This window comes from Ahaetulla prasina, chromosome 3 (assembly GCF_028640845.1).
Source record: "Ahaetulla prasina isolate Xishuangbanna chromosome 3, ASM2864084v1, whole genome shotgun sequence".
Classification (NCBI taxonomy): Eukaryota; Metazoa; Chordata; class Lepidosauria; order Squamata; family Colubridae; genus Ahaetulla; species Ahaetulla prasina.
This window is the reverse complement of record NC_080541.1, coordinates 184,460,366-184,484,567: the sequence shown is the minus strand read 5'-3', so window position 1 is coordinate 184,484,567 and position 24,202 is coordinate 184,460,366. Positions and strand designations below refer to the sequence as shown.

Sequence of the window (24,202 nt, the reverse complement as noted above, 5' to 3'; positions counted from 1 at the left end):
GCTGGTGTCTTCGCCTTCGTGCTTTTCAAGCAAAGAGTGGACGGAGCTGCCGTCTGGTGGGGAGGTAGGAAGTGTTGCTGTGAGCGGGTTGGTTGGCTGTGTGGTTGCATCTTGATTGGTAGATGGAGTGGGTGTTTGCAGATTGGTTGAGGTGGGGAGTGTTGCTGTGAGTGGTTTGGTTGGCCGTGTGGTTGCATCTTGATTGGTAGATGGAGTGGGTGTTTGCAGATTGGTCGACTGCCTCGCAGCATCCTGTGTGGGTGTGGTCCTAGTCTTTTGTTCCTGAGCTGTTGTGGCCTCTGGAGTTCTGTGATGTGATGTCTTGAGCAGACGGCTTTGATGCAGCATCCCGGGCCCTGGCCTGGCTCCGAGTCCGAGGTCCTGTCATGTGTTCCTGGCATGTGTCAGCTTGATTTGCGTGGGGATCGGAGGCAGAAGCCAGTGGTGCCAGCATGGTCTGGGTTCTGGATGGTGGTTGTGTTTTGTCTGTGGGATGGGTTTGGGTTTGAATCTGGTGAGGATGATCGGTGGTGGCGTTGTGTGTTATCCTTGGTCCGGTGTCAATTTTCATGGCTGGGACTCGTTTGTTGACTAAGGCCAGTTTCCAGATGTCTGGTAGGCGGGAGGTGTCATCCGGTTTGTTCATGTTGTGCGGGTGTTTCTCTATTTTGATGGCTTCCATAATTATTCTTTTGTTATAGTGTTCAGTTTTGGATTGGGTGAGTAGGGGAGGGACTACTTTTAAAGTAGCGCTTTAAAAATGGGTGGGTGGGGGACATGTCTCCATGTCTCCTAGCTTTTTCAGAATCAGCTGAAGTTGGCTAACACTAATTCAAATGCAACTTCAGTAGGGGTCGGATAGCTCAGGCTGGTAAGGCCTGTTATTAAGAACACAGAAGCCTGCAATTACTGCAGGTTCAAGCCCGGCCCAAGGTTGACTCAGCCTTCCATCCTTTATAAGGTAGGTAAAATGAGGACCCAGATTGTTGGGGGGGCAATAAGTTGACTTTGTAAAAATATACAAATAGAATGAGACTATTGCCTTATACACTGTAAGCCGCCCTGAGTCTTCGGAGAAGGGCGGGGTATAAATGTAAACAAACAAACAAAAAAAAAAGTATAATGCCTGAAGGAGAATTCACCCACTGCTTTGAATCTTGCCATATATAAAGTACATCCACCAAATTGGTTGCTGAACAATTTTGGTAGATATTCATGTGTGAGTATATACATGTACAAGTGTGGCAAAAAGCAAATCAGTTTGTGAATTCTCCTCTAGGCTTAAAAGACCTCTGTAATCCCAAATAATTCAAAAATTGAGGCTGGTCTCCTATCACTTCCCTGGCCCCCTCTCCCTTGCTGGCAGGCACTCACAGGTCATCTGAAACATATGATCAAGAGTTATTTTGAAGGAAATCCTGTTTGTTTTATTCTTTTTTTAATGGCCTATTTTAAGGAGCCTGAAGCTGCTGTTGTAATGAAGTTAGGCAAGTGGCAAGAAAGTTTGCACTCTTTTTCCCTTGGGGGTGGGTGGGTTTAAGTAAATAGATTCCTTGAGTTGAGCAAGTGCACCAAGGACAAAGGCAAAATGGACTGCTAAATTGGCCACACCCACCCAGTCACATGACCACCTAGCCACGCCCGTCCCCTCCAGTCCGGTCCCCCCAACAGTCTAAGGGACTATGGAATCGGCTCCCTGTTCAAAAAGTTTGAGGACCCCTATTCTAAAGGAAAAATGGGATATGTTGTACAGCACTCTGAGTTCTTTGAATGAATGCAGGGTGGGGGGGAGAATAGATTATGGTGAAATTACACATTTGCTATTAATTCTTCTATTACTGGATATAATTCAGATATCATAAATAGGGGATTTAAACTTTTTTGAGCCAAAATAGTGGGAACAATTAGAAGGCAAAGATATGAAAGTGTTTACACCCTCCTCGACCCATAATTTTTTATGCTAAAAATGCTTTATGGTACACATTTTGTTTTATAGTAGGCTCACTTTCCCCCTTTTTAATTAAAGGAATCTATGTATTATAAAAGACAGAAGGGAAAATAAAAAATGGTGGGCACCATATAAAATGTCAGCTGTTACACTGATGGCTGGGGCTACCACCACGGAAACCTCTGCCTACACAAAAAAATACCTAGAAAAATAATAATCTGGCAGTGTCACCTCCTATAATAAATGCAGATATTCCTCATACCATTTAGTCCTAGTCTAATAATATTAATGACCTAGTTTTCAATTAACCTCATTATTTAAGAGATCTGATAGAGTGAAACAAATCATAGATTCAGCTATTATTTTTTAAGATGTGCTGCAAGAGTGTCAGAGGTTTATATATTTATTTACAGGATTTATCTGACCATCTGAAATAATCCAAACTCTTACGCTGCTTCCCGAATTTATACAGTAAGAACAAGGTACAAAATCATGATTGATTAAAGTAATAACGGATACAGGCTGACAATTATGAAATTGTAAAAAGGGGGCATTGTTTACTTATTTATGAAATAAATAGAGGACCAAGAGATGCATACTAGAGACTTAACAGGGGAGTAACAGTCAGCTGCAGAACAGCTCTTGTATCAGAAAAAGCTTGGTCTGAGGGATTAGATGCTGTATGGCCATATTCACTGGGACTCTTATGATCAACACCAGCAAAACGCTAAATTATCTTACATTTGTGCATGAACTCTCCTTTTTCAAAAAAAAACAACTTTTAAATGAAGCCTTTGTCTTATCAAAGCATAACTTCTTCCTCAGTTTGGTTCTTGTATTGTTTCAAAATATGTCATTATTTCTCTGGCATTTTGCTCCATTTACAGGCAGTCCTTGACTTACGACCACAATTGAGCCCCAAAATTTTGTTGCTTAGCAAGACAACTGTTAAGTGAGTTTTGCCCCATTTTATGACCTTTCTTGCCACAACTGTTAAATGAATCACTGCAATTATTAAGTTAATAACACAGTTAAGTGAATCTGACTTCTCCATTGGCTTTGACAGAAGGTCACAAAAGGTAATCACGTGACCCTGGGAAACTACAGCCACCATAAATACGAACTAGTTGCTAAGCATCTGAATTTTGATCATGTGACCATAGGGATGCTGCAAGAGTCATAAATGTGAAAAACCCTCATGTCACTTTTTTCAGCGCTCTTATAACTTTGAACGGTCACTAAACAAATGGTTGTAAGTCAAGGAGTAGCTGTATTTTGTTTTTAACAGCTCCTATAACCATAGATTATGTACACACCATTTATTTTACCCAAAATTCTTAAAAAATGCTGCTGCTCATCATAGTTATTTTTCTATTGCTCTTTGGTTTTTATTGTACACGTAGTCCTCAACTTACAACCATTTGTTTAGTGACTGTTCCAAGTTACCACAGCACTGAAAAAAGTGACTTGTGACTGTTTTTCATACCTATGACCATTGCAGCATTCCCATGATCACGTGATCATAATCCGGATGCTAGGTAACCGGCATGTATTATGATGGTTGCAGTGTTCCTGGGTCACATGATCACCTTTTGCAATCTTCTAACAAGCAAAGTCAATGGAGAAGTCAGATTCACTTAACAACCATGTTACTAACTTAATAACTGCAGTGATTCATTTAACAACTGCAGCAAGAACGGTCCTAAAATGGGGCAGAACTCATTTGACAACTGTCTTGCTTAGCAATTGATATTTTGGGCTCAATTGTGGCCGTAAGTCAAGGACTACCTGTACTATGTTATTGAAATTTTGCTGTCCAACGCTTTTATTGATCACTGATCAAATATATTTTGTCAGTATCTATAGAGGCGATTTCCTTCACAGGAATCACATTTCTTTATTGATTAACATATTTTCTCAAATCGTGACTTTGGGATGTTGGTGACTGTAGTAAAATCAACTCCTTTTTTCAGGAAGTTCTCTATAATTAGCTCAATGTTTTCTTAATGAGCAATAATCCTTAAGTGAATATTGCACGTAACAGCAGTGGAGCATTAAATCTAACAACCCAATTGTCCACTCTAAAAAAAAGTATATCCAATGATTTCCTGACATTTTTATTTAACATTTGGAGTCTTCCTAACTAAAAATATAAATAGGATTAGATTTACAGAAAGATTCCAAATATTAAATAAAAGTGTTAGCAAATTATTGGACATACTTTTTTCTGACTTATTATGGGCCAGGTAAGTGGACAGACTACTAAACTTGCACTAAATGGAGGAAGGTGTCCTTTCTTCCACAACATCCAGAATCAGAGAATAGAAAAGAAATATAGCCAGCCCCTTTCTCAAAACACACAGAGGAAATAAGGAGCTCAGTGCCAAAGAAAACCACTGTGAACTCAAGCATTAAAATCCCAACAGCTAAGTAGAAAGCTGAGCCCCTTGGACATCAACGGTGGGGCCATGCAGCAGACTCCGGAAAAGCCAGAATAGCAGGTCGATGACAACATGAACAGACCTGAATATCTGAACAAATGTGTAAGAGGTTAATTAAAATACACATATCAGCTCACAGGCACACAAAAACCAAGTGTACTGTCAAGCAGGGCCTCTTGCAGACAGACAAGACTATTGCTAACTAATAAAATTTTATCCGCAACTATGCAGGCTTAACTGCTGCTTAAGTTTCACAATAAAAAAAATAAAATGCCTGAACATTTATTATGGTTTCAAAGGAAGACTTAAGACCTGACTATAGATAAAAGGCTTAGAACAAAAGAAACAACAACTGCTAGCCTGTTTGTTGTATAGCAGTATTTTAAAACAGCACTGTGATCATACATGTCTTCTTCGTGAACTTTTAGATCTTGACAGGCAAAAGCCATCAAAGTTGGGAAAATATACAATAATTGTGTGAAGAAAATTCTACAGTTGTATTTGCATGTGGATAGCTTCTACATGATTTAGATAAATTTAGGAAGATGAACAAGATCCTGATCACAAAACATTATATTCAAGATGTTTCCTTGATATCCTTGCCAGTTTACAAATGTTCACCATATATATGTATGCATATATGTATGTGTGTGTAAACATTTGCAAACTGAAAATGTACCTCTAATCAAATTAATACATAGCATCAGATGGATTCAGCAAGTACATTCTAATGGTGGCTATATTAATAATATAATTTTACCTTAGGCAAATTAAGTATTCTATAGATTAATATAATCTTTTGTAGAACCTTCAACAATAAACTGCTATTCCTTATCTTCAGTTCACAACAAGGTAAGTTATCAATTAAACTAGTTGCTACAAGACTCTCAATCTAATGCTTGCTTTATTAAAGGCAACTTAAATCATCAAAAGACGCTTTAATTTAGCAAACAGACCAAATTCCTAGTTTGATCTGGTTAAAGGTCACTCAGAATCTTATTAGCGATAAAGCAAGATAAGATGCAGGAAATTATTCTATCCAATAGCTGAATTTCAGACAAACTTCTTTATAAACTCCAGAAAAAGCAACCCTTGTTTTGTTATCAAACCACATGTTCTCCTTCCCACGCTGAAGTCAGGAAACAGGAATATTAAGGCTCGAGTCCACACTATTGTTATGTTCAGCTTTAGATCCCTTTCATGCCCTTTCATTTTATTTTGCTTTATTTCTGATAAATAACCTATCTTGCCTATATCATAATTTTGCATAATTGATATTGGTTCACTATGCAGAGGCAAAGTCCAATACTATCTGAAATTCTTTCCCAACTCTTAGGAAAATACCTGGCCACAAACTGGTGGAGAAAAGAAATAACAAGGCAGGATCACAAGTTCTCATCAGATCCATGATGAAAGACTTGAACTGGTTGCCAAGCGCCTTTGTTTTCTAGGCTCAGCTTAAAACACTGATTTGCATAGTTAAAGTCTTCTGGAGAGAAGATCTTGATTTTTAACATATCAACATTCCTAGTCAGCATTCTCTAGAATCCATTATTATTAAAGCAATTCTATCAGAAGTAAATACTGATTTACAAAACGAGATATTTATTATCAGGGGGGAAAAAATCTTGTTTTCACCCGATTTTCACCTTGCCAAAAGGTGCATAGTTCACAGCTACCTGATTGCACTCAAAGCCTCTATGGTCTGTTTAAAAAGAGAAATGCATCCACTCTGGGAAAAGAACTCAAAGTCAGAGAGACAAGACAAGACAGGCAAAGGGGCCCCTAAAAGAACAGTGTGAAACATAAGGATGTAAAGGAATATCTCTTTTGAGAACAAGGAAAATAGTATGTAGAATAATAATAATGTGACATATTTGAAGGTATCCTATTTTTGGCACATCTGTTTGTTTACAGCACAGGAAATTTCATCAGCTATTATTTCTAGGAGGCACCAAGCAGAAGGTGCCAGGTTAAATATGGACCCTCTCTTTCTCTTATACAGGAATCCACTGGGTTCAATTCACTCTACCAAAATAATGTGCAAATTAGGCCTAAGTATTTTCAGAATAACTGTGTAGATAAAATAGGTAGAGAAACACAAGTAATTTCTACATAAATTCCAGACACATTAAACAGTGGTGCACGTTGCTGTATTAGAGGGAAATAAACATATTACTCCTTTTCAAATTATACAAAGAGGGAGTCCTCAACTTATATCCACAATTGGGACTGAATTTCTAGTTGTAAATTATTATGGTTGTATGTCAAGGCACTCATGGGAGTGGACCTAATTTTACAACATTTTTTGAAAGTTGTTAAGTGAATCCATGGTTGTTAAGCAAATTCCTTGATCGTGTGAACTCATTTTTCTGAATGGGCAAATAATTGTGATCACATGACCCACAGAACACTGCAATTGATTGCAAAGATGAGTCAGTTATCAAACACCTCAAACAACAAGGAGGAAATTGAATTAGTTCAAGAATTTATCTTCCTTTGATCCAAAATTGTTCTTGATGGCAGTTCTACTCCTGAAATCAAATGCAGGATAGCCTTAGGCTGCACTGGAATGGTTAACATGAATCAAATCTAGAAAAGCAGAGATATTGATATAAACACAAAAAGCAGGATTGTTACAGCGATAGTCTTCCCTATAATGATGTATGGGTGTGAGAGTTGGATACTAAGAATGGCTGATTGAAGAATTATTGATGCCTTTGAACTGTGGTGCTGGCGTAAATTATTGTCTGTACCATAGACAGCCAAAGTAACTAACAGAGAAGTGTTAAATCATATAAAATCAGACACATCACTAGAAGCTAAAATCATAAGACTTGGTCTGATTTATTTTGCCCATGTCATGCATGCAAATTGGAGAAGGCAATGATGGTAGGAGTAGTTAGTGGAACAAGAAGAAAAGGCAAGCAAAGAACATGCTGATAACACCAAATCTGATAGAAAGTTGAACATCCAACAGTTGAAAGAATCTGTGCTTGACAGGGTAGCAAGGACTATAAAGTCACCAAGAGCTGGACATTATTAAATGTTTAAAACAAACAAAAAAGGAAGAGGTTCTTAGAAGGACAATTAAATTCAAACTCTGACATTACTTACATTCAATACTTATCCACTTTAGAACTTCATTCACATTCAACTGTTTCAGTGTTTGCAGCCTGTGCAGCCTAAAAATCAATCTAACCAATTGTCAAGAGCAGGGGTGAAATGCTCCCGGATCGGACCGGCTCGCGCAATCCGATAGCGATGGCGGCTGCTGGTTCGGAGGACCGGTAGCAAAAATCCCTGGCCCCTCCCTCCGCCTCTGCTGAGCCCATCAGCAGAGGTTGTTTTTTTTTACTTTTAAAAGAAGGTTTTGCTTCAGCCAAAACATGCCTTTAAAAGTAAAAAAAAAGCCTTTGAGGATCCTGCCCTCAGCTGAGATCGGCAGAGCCTTTAAACTTAAAAAAAATAAATTTAAAGGCTATTCTGGGAATCTCACCTGAGTTCCTCATCAGCAGAACCTTAAAAAACATGTTTTCTATAGAAAACATGTAGAAAAACTCCTTTTAAAAGAGTCTAAGACACTTACCTGATTACTGATCAACCTCATGGCTTTTTTCACAGCCGGAAAGCCCCAAGTTTCATTTTTAGCACCAGACAGAACTAATCTAACTTAGCTAATCTATTTCATCACTGAGTGATTAATGCTGGCTGGCTGAGGAACTCTGGGAATTGAAGTCCACAAACCTTAATAATAAAATAAAATATTTGTGCAGCTTTCTGAGATTTGGTGTGTTTCAGTAGTGTTTCACTCTAACTACACAAACACACAAAATTTCAGAAAGCTGTATGTGGTATTGTGTGTGTGTGTGTCAGTTGTGTTGTGGTGTGTGTGTGTAAGGTGTGAAAGTTGGTTTTGAGCTTTTAGTGGCTGTGTGAAGTGTGAAGTGCAGCTGCTTTTACATTGTGTGTGAGTCAGTTGTGTTGTATTGTGTTGTGTGTGTGTAAAGTGTGAAAGTTGGTTTTTGGTACCTCTTATTGCTTTTTTATACTTTATTATTTTTATTATTTATTGTTATTGGCCACGCCCACCCAGCCATCTGACCACCAAGCCACGCCCACCAGTTAAGCCATGCCCACAGAACCGGTAGGGAAAATTTTTAGATTTCACCCCTGGTCAAGAGGGAATGTATAGGTGCCAGCTTCATTACAATAGTCCTTGACAACAGTTCATTTAGTGACCGTTTGAAAGTACAATGACACTGAAAAAAGTGACTGTTTTTCACACTTATGACCATTACAACAACCCCATGGTCATGGGATCAAAATTCAGATGCTTGCAATTGGTTCATTTTTATGATTGTTGCAGTGTTCCAGGGTCATGTGATCACCTTTTTGCAACTTTCTGACAAGCAAAATCAACAGGGGAGCCAGATTCACTTAACAACCATGTTACAAACTTAACTGCAGTGATTCACTCAACAACCATGGCAAGGAAGGTTGTAAATTGGGGGAAAATTCACTCAACAACTGTCTTTTTTTTATTTATTTACATTTATATCCCGCCCTTCTCCAAAGACTCAGGGCGGCTTACAGTGTGTAAGGCAATAGTCTCATTCTATTTGTATATTTACAAAGTCAACTTATTGTCCCCCCAACAATCTGGGTCCTCATTTTACCTACCTTATAAAGGATGGAAGGCTGAGTCAACCTTGGACCTGGTGGGACTAGAACCTGCAGTAATTGCAGGCAGCTGTGTTTTAATAACAGGCTTCTTACAGCCTGAGCCACACTGCGGTCTCACTTAGGAACAGAAATTTTGGGCTCAACTGTGGTCATAAGTCGAGGACTACCATTGCTAATGTAAAGAATGGCATTCAGTCTATGGTATCATGAATTTAGTGTTGCTTGTTTATTGTTCTGGATATCATTTCCCTGGAAAGTATAATCCCTCTGAACATACCTAGTACATTTCTTCATCACTCAGTCTCAAAGCTGTGTAGCAGGATTGAACATGGAGAAAGAAAGTGAATATGACAGAGAACTGATGATTTCCAAGCCTGTTCAAGAACTGACACCCTTGTTTTCATAAATTAATGACCAAAAAATGACTCACACCTATACTAATCAAGAAGGGACTAGCAGGCTTTCCAAATAATGTTTAAAAGTTTACTTTGGCATTGAATTTTTAATAACAATATAACAACAATTTATTTCCACTCTTTGTCCCTCTATTATGATTCTCATTTAATTCACTGTTAACTCATAAACATTAGTAGATATGCTACTCACCTCACTTCAAGGTCAGTAAGGAGAGATGAAAGATGATAAATATATAAGCTGTGACTTTTTAATCTGCATCTGTTCTGATATTTTCTGCACTACTGGAAATGCTATTTATTCCCTTATCACAAGATAAGGTGTTCACACACTTGTAAACTATAAAGAACTGGAAGCCTAGCTGAGAAGAATGACAAAATAATATTTGAATCTCTGACACATAGACAGAACTACGATAAAAAGATAAAAGTAAAAGATGATTCAGCCTGGCTCAGTGGCTCAGTGGTTAGAATGCAGTACCACAGGCTACTTCTGCTGATTGCCGGCTGCCTGCAATTTGGCAATTCAAATCCCACCAGGCTCAAGGTTGACTCAGCCTTCCATCCTTCCGAGGTGGATAAAATGAGATTCTAAATTGTTTGGGGCAATATACTCACTCTGTAAAACAGCTTAGAGGGCTGTTAAGCACTGTAAAGCAGTATATAAGTCTAAGTGCTATTGCTATTGCTAAACCAATCATGGCTTAGCACAATATATTACCCCAGCTATCCCAAATTGTAGAATAATGGTAAAAACTTGATGGAGAGAAAGTTTTCTGTACTCTTCTTTCTTCTGTCATTATCCTGCTCCCATTTCCTCTGAACCACCCCAAACTGTCCAAAAGAAGTCATGACCATGCAAAAAGATTTTTCAAAGCGGCACGGGTGTATATGTGTGTGTGGGAGGGTGTGTGGGGGAGAGAGAGATGAATCTGGGTGCTTGGCATGAATGTAGGCTATTTTGGATAAGTCTGGTTTTCCAATAAGATTGCAATCATTTACATTCTTAAGAGGTAAGCATAGAATAAATGGGATTTGCTTTAAGGAACTGAGTCATAAACAAGATGATAGTCAGCTGAATGCTTGCTTCCCCAAATTCTTCCAAAGGATTAAGGGAATAATGAGTATCCAAGAAGAGTTTCCATAGTAAATCTCAAGAGAGTTAATTGTTCTTATGTGCTTTTGTAATCTAGTATCATTCATTATACCAATGATTAAAGGTCAAAACAGTACAAAGAAAACACTACTTATCCTATACCAGACAGATTGCAGTGTATGAAAAATAGGAAACTAAAATAATTAATATACGCTCAGGTAAAATGTTTAATCCACTAACAGCTGCTCCAATGACTCAATAAGCTAAATAAACTAAATTATCCAGTGCAGTAGGAGGTTAACAATCAATGTGATTATTAAAAGGCAACCTTTAATACAACAGTTCAGAAATTGTATTAGAACAAAGGAAATGCTTATCTATAGCACATCGAGACCACACTGCAAAGGGGGCAAAATAAAGGTGGAAGTAAATAATTAATTTAAATTAACAATATAGTTTAACTTACATTCAAACTTAAGCAATCCACAGGGCCTCATGATGCAGTTTACTTTCAGGATTAAATTAGAAGCATATAAACAACCAAACCAAAAATTTTTAATGCCCTCTCAGAACCTCATACACAGGAAACAGAAACGGATAATCTGATTCTCAATTTCAGAGGTTAAGAATCTAAAATTAGCCAGATTGAACATACAGAAAACTTGAAAGAGACAAGCTGAGTAAACATAGAGAAAGCAAAGTAAAGAAAGGCGGAAAAGGTGGACTCTGTTTCGATGAGAAAGAAGATAAAAAGATGTAACAGGACACCGTGGATATAGTGGCAATTGAGGCAGAAAGCACTTCTAGACAGAGATCTCTATGTAATCAGTAAGAATCTACTCAATCGAGGTTTGACTGGACTTGTGTTGTATGGATCCCATTGACTGTACATGACATCTTCAAAAATCTCTTTCCATTTTTTTCTCCATATCCATCACTTCTTGACAGTTAGCTAGCTTCTTGTTAATCCCAAATTATAGAATAAACCACTAAATGCAGTTTTTCTAAAATGTGTCCTTTGTATGGTTTCTATCATGCAACAACCTTCAGGTTTGATGGAAAACACATTTAATGGGATTTACTCAAATGCCTCTTTCAATAGGATTGCTCTAGATTGCTGATCTGGCATAGCAAGCAAAAGGCTTCTTAAATGCATTTGGCTTCTTAAAAGCATTTGTTAATAGATTTTTTCCCCAATCTTGATCTGTGTCAGTGTAACAGGAGTAGTGTTTTACAACCCACATGATAAATGGACAGAAATATATGTAAATGCATGGATGAACATTATGCATTATTGGGGGGAGAAGTGGGATTAAATGATTAAAAAAATGCTTCTCTTTTATGAAGAATGAAGAACCATTTTTATTTCACTGACACTGGGGGATAAGTGGGGATAAGTGACTGGAACTTATTAGCCGCTTTCTTAACTCAGCTCCTGGTTAGCTTAAACTGAAGAGTGATTGGTGGGAGGTCTCTGTGAGTTTCATATATACATATATAAATATATATCACAACATGCTAAATACTAAAGACATTAAGATTGGCATATGAAATAGTGGTACGATTTTAAATATATTCAACTTCAATTTACAACCATTCATTCAGTGACCGTTGAGTTACAATGGCACTGAAAAAATGCGATTTGGGATCAGATTTCACATTTACAATCATTGCAGCATCTCATCGGTCACATAATCCAAATTCTGGCACTTGGCAATCGTCATGTATTTATGATATGACCTGCAGTAATATAATCACCATTTGTAACATTCCCAGATGTCTTCCGACCAGCAAAGTCAGATTCACTTAATGGCTGCATGATTCATTTAAGAATGACAGTGATTCCCTTAACAACTGTGGCAAAAGATTGTTAAGTGGGGCACAACTCACTTAACAACTGCTTTGCTTAGCAATAGAAATTTTGGGTCAATTGTGGTCGTAAGTCAAGGACTGCCTGTAGTATTACAAATGACTGGTAAATGGGAAGAATGGGAGACAGATCTCAAAAATGGTGAATCAGAATGAGCTGTCTGTATAATCAGTAGCAAATATGAGCCTATATAACCGTGATGGAGAACCTATGGCACGTGTGCCACAGGTGGCACGTGGAGCCATATCTGTGGGTACATGAGCTCTGCTCTAGCTCACCTCCAGTGCGCAAGTGCATGCTGATTTTCGGGTCTCCTGGGCCCACCGGAAGTCGGAAAATGGGCTGTTTCCGGCCTCCAGAGGGCCTCCAGGGGGTGAGGAAGGCTGTTTTCTCCCTCTCCAGGCTCCTAGAAAGCCTCTGGAGCCTGGGGAGGGTGAAAAACAGGCCTACCAGGCCCACCGTGCCATTGCATGCCAAAAGCAGGGGGAGCACAGTGGGGGGTCACGCACACATGCATGGGGGGCCGCATTGAATTATGGGTGTGGACACACGTGCGTGCGACCCCCGCTCCCCCTGCTTTTGGCACATGACAGCAAAAAGGTTAGCCATCACTGTTATATAAAGACTAAACCACCTGGGCTACACATGGATCCCTTAAGTTGTGTACCTGTCTTTTAGGATAAACCTGCAGCCTAACCAGGAAGGAAAATAGCCTTTGAGAAATTACACACTTTTTGTACTATGTTCTAGAAATGCAGGCAAGTACAGAGTCTATATTGTCTAAACCCCTAAAATTGCCAAGATTTGGAAGATTTCCCACTTTTTTGCTGGATGACTGTTTGTGTCCTACTATCATCCTATCATGATGAAATTACAGATCTACTACATGAGAGCAAGATTCCAAAGCCAGCTGCTTCTCCTACCAGTGATTTTCCCTTAAAATGTGTTTGAAATATAGAACTTGGAGATCACAATCTTTCAACATGAGACCCTGGGGTAGTGGGAGTGGGAGGGGCAGCATTTCACTGGTGATATGTCAGTGTTTAAATAACTCTGAAGAATCCCAGCTGTTGCTCCTGTTTTTACTTACACTTGTGTATCCAGACACAACAAAAGATAGTTCTACAACAATATTTTCCTAATATGCAGTTGGACATGGGTGCTAAAGCGTTAAAGTTTTTCAAAACAATTTTGACTTGAGCTGCAGAAAATGGAAGGATGTTGTAGAGAACATATGTCAACATACTGTAGCTACAGAAAGCAGGCAACTCCAGAATGGGGAGGGGGACATTGGTGAAGAATGGTCCTTGTCAGGAAGAAAGAAACAAAGTATTAGTAAAGAAAGTACTGCAGTAGCATTGGAGGCCAGCAATAAGCCCGACAGCAAAAGCAATTTATTGTGAAAGCCATTCCAACTATGAATTTCCTCTTGAAAAGTTGACACACACTTTAAAAAATAAGAAATTTCTAGGACTCTTCAATAAAAGGATATGGAAATAACACTTAATAATACTTATTTTCCCTTACAATTGTATTAATGAGATATATATGAGCGTACATATGAAGGTGTTTTTTAATCAATGTCTAGAAAAAGATCTGGTGTTATATTTAGCTTAGTCTTTATCTTTGTTGTTGTAAGTGCTGAAAATCCACAGTAAACATTCTATTTTGAAGAATAACAGAGTTGGAAGGAACCTTGGAGGTCTTCTAGTCCAACCCTCTGCTCAAGCAGGAAACCCTATACCATTTCAGATAAATGGTTGTCTAATCTCTTGTTAAAAACTTCCAGTGTTGGAAGTTTTGCAAGTCCAGTGATTAATTGTTCCAACTGTCAGGAAATTTCTCTTTAGTTCTAAGTTGCTTCTCTCCTTGATTAATTTCCATCCATTGCTTCTTGTTCTACCCTCAGATACTTTGGAGAATAGTTTGACTCCCTCTTCTTTGTGGCAGCCCCTGAGATAGTGAAACACTGCTATCATGTCACCTCTAGTCCTTCTTTTCATTAAACTAGACATACCTAATTCCAGCAACTATTCTTTATATGTTTATTCTTGAGTCCCCTAATCATCTTTGTTGCTCTTCTCTGCATTCTTTCTAGAGTCTCAACATCTTTATTTACATCGTGGCAGCCAAAGCCAAAACTATTTCAGCTATTTCATACTTGCATCACTGCATATGATTACACTTTGTATCGGAGAATAATGTTACCTAAACCTTACTTTTAAGGTGCAAAAATGTCAAAAAAAAAGTGGGTCCAGTAAAGTGATGCCTCAACTTACCATTGCAATGAAATTAAGATCATAATTCCAGGCTCAATTACATTTGTAAATCAAGGGCTACCTGTACTTCCTGCATGTGCTTCGCAAGGAGGTTCTTGGTTCAACACAGGCTTCCCCAGAGATTGAATTCAGGTATAAAAAAGGTTATCAGTTTGGTTACTGGAGATGAAGAACATAAGAAATAAAAAAAGCAAACCTATCATCTGACTCAGTGTGAGGGCAATTTCATATACACGGCCCATATATTTCCAATTTCAGAAGAAAAATATAAGCAATACTTAATCCTGACAAGTTCAGAAATAAAAAAGGGTGGGAGAAGAAAAACATTCTTGATAGTCTATAATTAAGCTTTTCTCTTTTTTGTGACTACATGTTCAGTGATTTTGTTTATCCTTAAGCAAACAGCTGACAGTAGCTTTGGCAGGCAAGCAAACACAGAGGCAGCCAATTCGTTTGTTAGCTACCTGTATCCAAGACTTGCCAAGACTTGCTCCTGACAAACTGAGCTTCTAGGAATGTTGTCTCTGAACACATCCAGGAAGACCAGTAGCAACCTTGCACCGTTGTTTTTCTGGAACAAGAGCTGAAGATAAGGAATGTACAACTCAGGGACACATGAGCTCCCATGATATGCCTCAAAAGTATGAAAGCATGTGAATGTCCATATAAGTGAAATCTCTGCAAAACATTCCTTTCTAATACTTGCAAATGCTCAGGGGCACTTACTAAGGACTTGCTTTGCTGTTCTAATGAGGAGATAACTATTATCCCATAATCCCCAGAAGCAAATCAAAACAATCAATGTCACATTTCTAGAGAGCAAAGCTCCCCAGACAAAGTTTTTGGTTGTATAATTAAAAAAAGGTTAGGGCAGCTGGATACACATTCAGGCCAAGCTAAGTCTTACAATCAAGGTTGTGCTCATGATGCACTTTGAATGTTCATGACTTCCTCTGTGTGAAAATCTACACAAGTCAATAGACTTGTGTAGACACTTTTCGCAATTATATTACATAAAGTACCTTGAATTTTTAGGAAAAAATAAAAATAAAATCCATTACTAGTTTCCCTTCCTCAACTTGCCACTCTCCAAAATCTGGGATATTCTGAGCATTTTATTAATTTATTTCAAATATTTTAGCCTGCATTTCAATTTATAAAGACCTGAAATCATCTATATGCTATCTAGGAATAAAGAGGACTGTAGCTGACAATATTTCATGTGAAAAATCAATTCTGACTTGAAATAAAGCAGGTAAAGTTGACATAAAAATATACAGATATGTACTACAGTAATAATAAAGTACATATTTGATCTCCATTTACCTAGTAGTTGGTCATTTTACACCCTCAAAGTGAAGTGTTTTACTAGTAAAATGTAAGCAGATGGGGTAACAAGTTAACTGTCAGACATCAATGTTTACCATCTTTCCTCACCATTTTATCTTGAGTTTCCCTCACTGGAATAATAACAAAAAACTTGTTTTTACTAGGCCATTGTTTAAAATAATATTTGCAAAATAAATCCAGCTATCACAATCCTGAACTCTCAGAAATGGTGACGATTACAATACAGACCTCTGACAATAACAGAGGAAAGTACTTGAGGGCAGTTTGCGTTTCCCTGTAGGGGAATAACTAGAGTATCTATTTAATGGGATATGATGGCATAGAATCATTAGAATCAGAAAAATATTCAAGCATTCAACCATATCACTTAGTTACTCTACTTTTTATATAAAAGATACACAAAACAATGTGAGTAGAACAAAAAAGTGGGGCTCTAAGGAATTACCGTATATACTCGAATATAAGCCGATCCGAGTATAAGCCGAGGTCCCCAATTTTACCCCAAAAACTGGGGTAAACTGGGGACTCGAGTATAAGCCGAGGGTGGGAAATGAGGCACCTACCGGTTGGGGAAAGCCTCCCTCCCTCAGCTGAGAAGGCTGGCGGCTCCCGCCCGCCCTCTCACTGCACCGGCAGGGCTTCCGTCCGCAAAATGTGAAAAAGAAAAAAACTCGAGTATAAGCCGTATATACTCGAGTATAAGCCGAGGGGCTTAAAAAAAAAAAAAACCTCGAGTATAAGCCGTATAGACCCGAGTATAAGCCGAGGGGACGTTTTTCAGCACAAAAAACGTGCTGAAAAACTCGGCTTATACTCGAGTATATACGGTACACTTTTAGTAGATATTTTCCACATATCAGAGGCCACTGCCATTGTCTATTTTAAATAGCACAGGGCTCTTTCTGTATTATTATGTAGACTGACTACATAAAGATGTACTTTTATTTTATCCAATTCACTAAACCAGAAATAATAGCTTCAACAATTAATTGGAAGAATTTTGTATTAGGATCTAATATGCAGCTTTTAGCATAAACAGGATTGGGGGGGCTTAAAAGTTATAACATTTAAAAGTAAGCATTTTAAGCAATGTGTAAATTTCTTACCAAGACAGTTGTGACCATCATGTGCAAGATGAAAGCCGTCATAGCAGGTACATCGATAATTTCCTGGGATATTGACACATTCATGAACACAGCCAGCATTGTCATCGCGTTCACATTCATCAACATCTGAATAAAGAAAAGAGAATATATGTGATGTGGAAGAACTTCAAAACTAAAAATCCACAAAGTTCTTATCAAGTATTTATAAAATGACTAAATTGAGAACAACAGGGATGTGCCCTTTTACCTCATACTGATGGAGAAACCTGTAATGAGAGAATAACAGACTTCAGCCAAACACAATTTCAACCTTCCATACAGTTCTGAGGCCTGGGAAATCTTAAACTTCCTAGTCTCATCTAAGATTGTAACTGCCCTTGCTTCAACACTGAAGCCACAATAAGTGTTCTCATCACCTTTTATCCAAAGTGGCTTTCATTCAAATCTATTCTAAAATTAGAGGATCTTAAGTAAAATTAGACAATTCTCTGGGTATTCTCTCTGGGCAGAGATATTTCTTATCTAAACAGAGAAACAGAATGACCAAAGGTAAAAACAAAACAAAAAACCAGTGGGATGAAAGCAGCTTCTAATTTTCTGCCCCCTAACTGTAGCTGACAGCAACCATCAATAAGACCAGTCTAACCTAGCCTCTAGAGGGCTAGTCTCCAGCATCTGAAGGGCAGGCCAGTCAACCCAACCTTTGGAGGGTTAGGGCAGGACCACTCTACTGAACCTCTGGAGGATGGCACAGCAGTGCAGGAGTACTGGAGCAACCACAAACTTGTCAAACTTCAGTCCCATGGAAGTCGCAGGTCCTGGATTTGGAGTGCATTCTATACATTAGCTCTTCTGAGATACAAAAACTGTCCTATGATGTGCTGTTTTGTCCACTTAAATGTTACTCACACAAGAGTTTTATTAGCATGTATTGTAGATGTTCGAATACATTACACTGACAATACTTTAATGATTTATTTATTTAACAAATTATACCCCAGTTCAAAGCTGTTCTCCATTCCCATTGTTGTGTGCTAAATTCTTACTTACAGTGGCTGGAGCTAATACCTACAAAGTCATAAAACTCTGCTTGTTACTGCTGCTTCAAATACAGATTGCCTAGTCACTGTCCAACAGAATTTCCAAAATAACAGCACTGTATTTTTTTCTCTTTCACATTATGTAATGGTCCGTTGGAATGACTTTAGGAGACAGTAGGAAGATCCACAGGCTAGACAATCATCATGCAAAAAGTATCTCAGTCCACAGAAAGAAAGGATGTTTCAGAAGGGATCCCTAGGGATTCCCTAGTTTTCCAGAGAGTAAAAGGAAAGGAGAGGAATACTTTGAGTACTTGCAGGCTTCTTTAATTTAATCTTACAATAAAAATAAAGCTAGTATTCATTTATCTGCATTTTTGTCTGGACTACCTTGATATGCTAACACCTTCCCTAATTATGGATACAATACCATCACGATGATCTGATTAAATGAGAAATAAACAGTAATTTCCAATTTTTACATCATTTAGAATTTATTATTTCCCTATTTTCTGTTTTTCCTTTGGAAAATCCATCCATCTTTGATGAAGTACTCATCCAGCCTCCATTCAAACATAGATTAGGTATCCTGAGATAATGTTCTCTCAGTGCTCCATAGCAGTTGGTTGAAATACTTAATGCAGGAGAAAGAAGAATGATTTACTGGAATTAATTCTGTGTGACTCCATTAATAATTTTGATGTAAACAAATTGTCTACCTTATAATTAATGTAAAGATTTATGTCCTCTAAATGATCCTTGTATCTTATTTTGAAAGTGAACTGTCAGGATACTTAGCTAAAGTATCTGCTGATCCAATTCTACAGAGGAATTATTGAGTCTGTCATTTGCACCTCTATAACTGTCTGGTTCGGTTCTGCAACCCAACAAGAAAAACACAGACTTCAGAGGATAATTAGAACTGCAGAAAAAATAATTGCTACCAACTTGCCTTCCATTGAGGACCTGTATACTGCACGAATCAAGAAGAGGGCCGTGAAAATATTTGCAGATCCCTCGCATCCTGGACATAAACTGTTTCAACTCCTACCCTCAAAACGACGTTATAGAGCACTGCACACCAGAACAACTAGACACAAGAACAGTTTTTTCCCGAAGGCCATCACTCTGCTAAACAAATAATTCCCTCAACACTGTCAGACTATTTACTGAATTTTACTATTTACTACTATTAATAGTTTCATAGTTCCCATCGCCAATCTCTTTCCACTTATGACTGTATGACTATAACTTGTTGCTGGCAATCCTTATGATTTATATTGATATATTGATCATCAATTGTGTTGTAAATGTTGTACCTTGATGAACGTATCTTTTCTTGTATGTACACTGAGAGCATATGCACCAAGACAAATTCCTTGTGTGTCCAATCACACTTGGCCAATAAAAAAAAAAAAAATTCTAAATAATTTTTAAAGAAACTTTTTTTAAAAAAAACTCTAGAATAGCCCTTGCTTTTAATACAATTTTTCCAACTATAGCATGTAAACACATTTGTAGAGATACCTAAAATACTACAGACAATACACGGCTAATAAAAATTACTCAAAACCCAGGTGGTATTTAATCCCAGGTCATTTTTAAATTCATTTAAAATCACATCCAGTTAATTTCTGGCTTGGGCAATTAACTATAGCTGGATTTCCCTTTCATCTTTTCTTTTTCTATCTGCTCTGCCTACCTTTGCAGTGCTTCCCATCCCCGGTGTAACCAGATTTGCAGATGCATTTGTATGATTTGGGAGTGTTCTGGCAGATGGCATCAATATGGCAGTTGTCAGTCCCATCAACACATTCATCAATATCTGCAAAGGAAAGGGGAGAATGTGACATAATCAAAGCCTGAACTTTTTGAGTTTTACCATGGCTATCTAAGCATAGTGTTTTGGGGAAAGAATATTAAAGTATCAGAAAATCATACTCATTTGCAGAGCCCTTTGCTGTTTCTCTCAAGAGCAGGAATCTTAAATTAGATCTAGTGGAGGGTATAATGGTCCTTTACAGTGTATGCTTGCTAAAGTTTTCAGTCAATATAAACCCACCTTGTAATTTTTCCTTAATCTTTCCCAGTCAAGTGCACCCCTATAATTCTTATTGTTTGTTTTTTACATTTTATGGTCTTAGTATCAAGTGATAGGTTACAAGTTAGAAGAACTACTCCTTTTACATACGCTCTCCATGATCCTTACAGTCATGTACCCCACTTCTGTCCTAGTGGAATAGATTTGTTTTTAAGTTCAATGTTTTTGAATTAATATGTGTTATTAGACTCCAAAATTATTCTGCATCTGCCAAATAACTGCATCCACCATATCCACACCCCCAAAATTATCCAATTCACTGTGGAAAAAAGCTTATGCATATGTGTATGATGTACTTGGCTTAATTTGTCACAAATCGGGATACATCATTACCTCATCATTTAGCCTCAAACAGCTGAAGTATCCAGGAGCTATCACTGTTATATTTATTTATGCAATATTTTCTATAATGTCATCTTGTAAGAGTCTAGATAATTTACAATTGTCATATTATATCAACACAAATACCCTCATACATCATCTAATCCCATAAATTAAAATAAAATCTTACTGTAAGCTTTCAAGATAGGTCACGAAATGGACCCCACACATACAATGGACCCCAGGAATGTATTTATTGTTGTTGTACCGTATAATCATACAAGCCTGTCTAATTTTGTTTGTCTCCTTTTATACTAACACAATCAAGGCACTGCCATTCTAAGTTGCTTTCTCATGCTTACTTCTACAATTATGCAACACTTTCTCCTAGTCTCTCCTTAGTGGTATTTCATCCCAAGGTCATCTCTAAATTTATTTACATCTACAAAAATAGATCCTATTAAAATATCCAGCTTGTCTGCCATTAATCACCAAATATTCACTGAAAAATAATTGTCTTCATGAACTTCTGAAAAGCTAACAGGTTGGGGGACTCCACAAACTTCAAAATGCCACTCCACAGTGTAGGGTCAGCCATCAAGACTTCATGTGGGGCGATGTCTCAGCATCTTCTCCCAAGATGAACAAACGCAGTATCTAATTTAGACAGTAGCATTGCAAGCACATTGAGGCTGAGCCATGTAGATCTTTATAGTTCAGCAGCAACTGTTTGAACTAGATTCTACCCTGTTTCCCCCAAAATAAGACATCCCCTGATAATAAGCCCAATCAAGCTTTTGAGCGCATGGCAATAAGGTCAAGCACTTATTTCAGGATTCAAAAAAATATAAGACAGGGTCTTCTTTTCGGGAAAACACGGTAGTAATGAACAACAAAGGTTTTGCTTCCTGAACATTTTTGGGTGTATCTTATAATCATGAAAATAATTTAACCTATCAAATATCTTTTTATAGAAATTGTCTATTTTTACACAATGGTAATGTATATACCTTTCAATACTTGTTGGCTATGCTGCACACATGAAAACATAGAACTGTAGTTGAAGCACATCCAGTATACCAAATACAACTGGAACATCTGCAGAGCGTAGTGGCTCTGCTACTCGGAATGCAGCTCAGATATATCAAGTATTGTTGTTACATATGCAGGTAGGACTGTCATGCAGGAGAATTACAGTATATTAAAAAGAAATGGCTACTCTACCCTTGGTTCCAGGGCAAAAAAATGTGGCACATGAACCACTTGTTGACCTGACAAAGGTGTTTTTGCTTCCATGTCATATAAAATTAGGACTGATGAAAAATTTAGTGAAAGCAATGAACAAGGAAGTTGAAGATTTTCATTATTTGAGACAGATGTTTCCAAGAATAACTGATGCCAAGATTAAGGAAAGCATTCTTGTTGGTCCACGGATCAGATACATCATCAATGATGAGTGGTTTGAAGATCTGTTAGTGGGCCAGAGGAAATCACCTGAAAAGCATCCAAGGATGTTGCTTAGAATTTTCTTGGCAATTACACAGCACCAAATTACATTGGCTGCTTGACAAACATCTTAGAGCATACAAGACCATGTAACCAGGTCATTGCCACAATAGAAAAATGGTACCAGGACAACTGGAATCTATCATTGCTGGCTGACGCTGCAGCAAGATGCATCTGACACTGAATACAAACAAAAATCAGCAGCAAAACCCTTTTAGCCTTGTTGAACTCATGCAGCATATTGGAAACATTATGCATTTGGATATATTATAGTCACTGAAAGTTAATTTCATATTTCTCAAGATTCTTGCATAATACAGTGATTCTGAAAATATATTTTGCTTTTCAGGAGACAAAACTTTTGAAAAGAAATTGTGGTCCAATCACAGAAACATGTTACTAAGCCTACATGTAACAGTTAGCAAAAATTTGTATTTACTGGTATTTCCAATTTATCTAAAAAGCAATCCCATATAATTGCATTACAGTAATAATATCTCTAATTGCATGGTAATTATGACATGAGTCACCGTTTCTTGGTCAAGAAAGGCCAGCAATTAACTAGCTGTGCAAAGGTTGCCATGGCCTCCAGTTGTTATTTTAATAGAAGCCATGAATTCAGGAGAATCCCCAAGGTTCAAAACTGCCCTGTTTTCTGTGGCCCACTGTAACTTTTTGTCCAATAATTCTACAATTCAAAATTGTTCCTTCCAAATTCATGTAATGAATCCACTTTTGAAAACATCCTGTAAATGGTCCCCAACCTTTTTGGCACCAGAGACCAGTTTTGGGAGAAAAAATGTCTTCCAGAGAGCGGGTGTGGTGGTTTTGCATACAACCTAGAATCTGCACATACACAGATGGAGCTTTGCTCACTCATCTGTCACTTGCATAGCCCAGTTCCTAACAGGACATGGGCCGGTACCGGTCCATGGACCAGGGATTAGGGACCCCTGCTATAAAGTATATGTAGGCAAACTATAGGCCACATGAGTTATCTGATCTCTGTGTGTCACCTTATATTTATGCTCATATGAATGGCGATATCTGTTTTTGGGAAAGAACGTAGTGAAAGAGAAATTAATAAGAGAGAGATGAATGAGTCTTCGGAGAAGGGCGGGATATAAATTCAAATTTTAAAAAATGAAAAACAAATGAATGAATGAAAAAGGGACAGGAAATAGTCTATTTGCTTTTGATCCTCCTTATTTTCAATTTTGGCTCAATCACTACTGAAATTGAGCCCTCAAATCAAGTTTTTCCAACCCTACTGAAAGGCTCTTCCTGCTTTAAAAATTCCAATTACTGTTCACACAGGTTTCTTAAAAATATTTAACAGAAAAGAGCCAGCTGTATCCACATATTAGTTAAATCATCTAAGAAAAAAGAATGGTGGTAAAGTTTAAAAAAATAGACATAAAGGCATTCAAAATGTTTCACTTATTTCTCAGGAATTTAACAGTCTTTATTCCCTCAGGAAGACTGCTTATGCCTCAAAACTTTATCCAGTTCTGTTATGATTTTAAACTATAGTTGATGACAGGTTCAAAGATTGAATTTTAGATTGAATCAAATTAAATGTCCTCCAGATCAGTCCGAACTGAACTGAACGGTTGTTCAAATTGTTGGTCAAAATCATATTGAGAACTGTAGTCAGAAACCTTTGCAGTAAATACTTATATAAACCCTAAGCAATTCTAAATGATTTCTTGCTTAGTAACTGTAATGCATTAATAATTATTATCATGTCCCTAGTCCACATGTTCTAATTTACATGGAAGCTGGGACATGACCACTGAAGCAAAGACAAGGATAGAGAAAGCTCGAACAACGTTCTTCAAAATCAAAAAGGTCTTTGGCAGTCACAACATAAGTCTAAGATTGAAAATCAGGCTTCTCAGATGTTACATCTTTTCTATCCTGCTCTACGGAGTAGAGTTTTGGTGTCTGACAGAAAGCCATTCTAAGAGACTAGAAGCATTTGAAATGTGGATTTACAGGTGGCTGTTATGTATAAGCTGAGTTAACAAAATTAGAAATGAGGA

The 24,202-nt window shown here is 37.7% G+C and overlaps 1 protein-coding gene across 8 annotated transcripts in view; it reads right to left on the bottom strand.

Annotated features, from left to right (window-relative positions):
* The window catches only part of SCUBE3 (signal peptide, CUB domain and EGF like domain containing 3), a 130,730-nt gene that overhangs the window by 83,639 nt on the left and 22,889 nt on the right, over window positions 1–24,202 (bottom strand). For 7 of the 8 annotated variants that reach the window (XM_058176180.1, XM_058176174.1, XM_058176175.1 and 4 more), the window contains exons 2-3: window positions 19,932–20,054; window positions 17,190–17,315 (exon numbers count right to left, since the gene is read on the bottom strand). In XM_058176180.1, the coding sequence (XP_058032163.1) occupies window positions 17,190–17,315; window positions 19,932–20,054 (249 nt within the window). The remainder of the gene's footprint in view (window positions 1–17,189; window positions 17,316–19,931; window positions 20,055–24,202) is intronic. The other variant, XM_058176179.1, reaches the window with a different exon arrangement.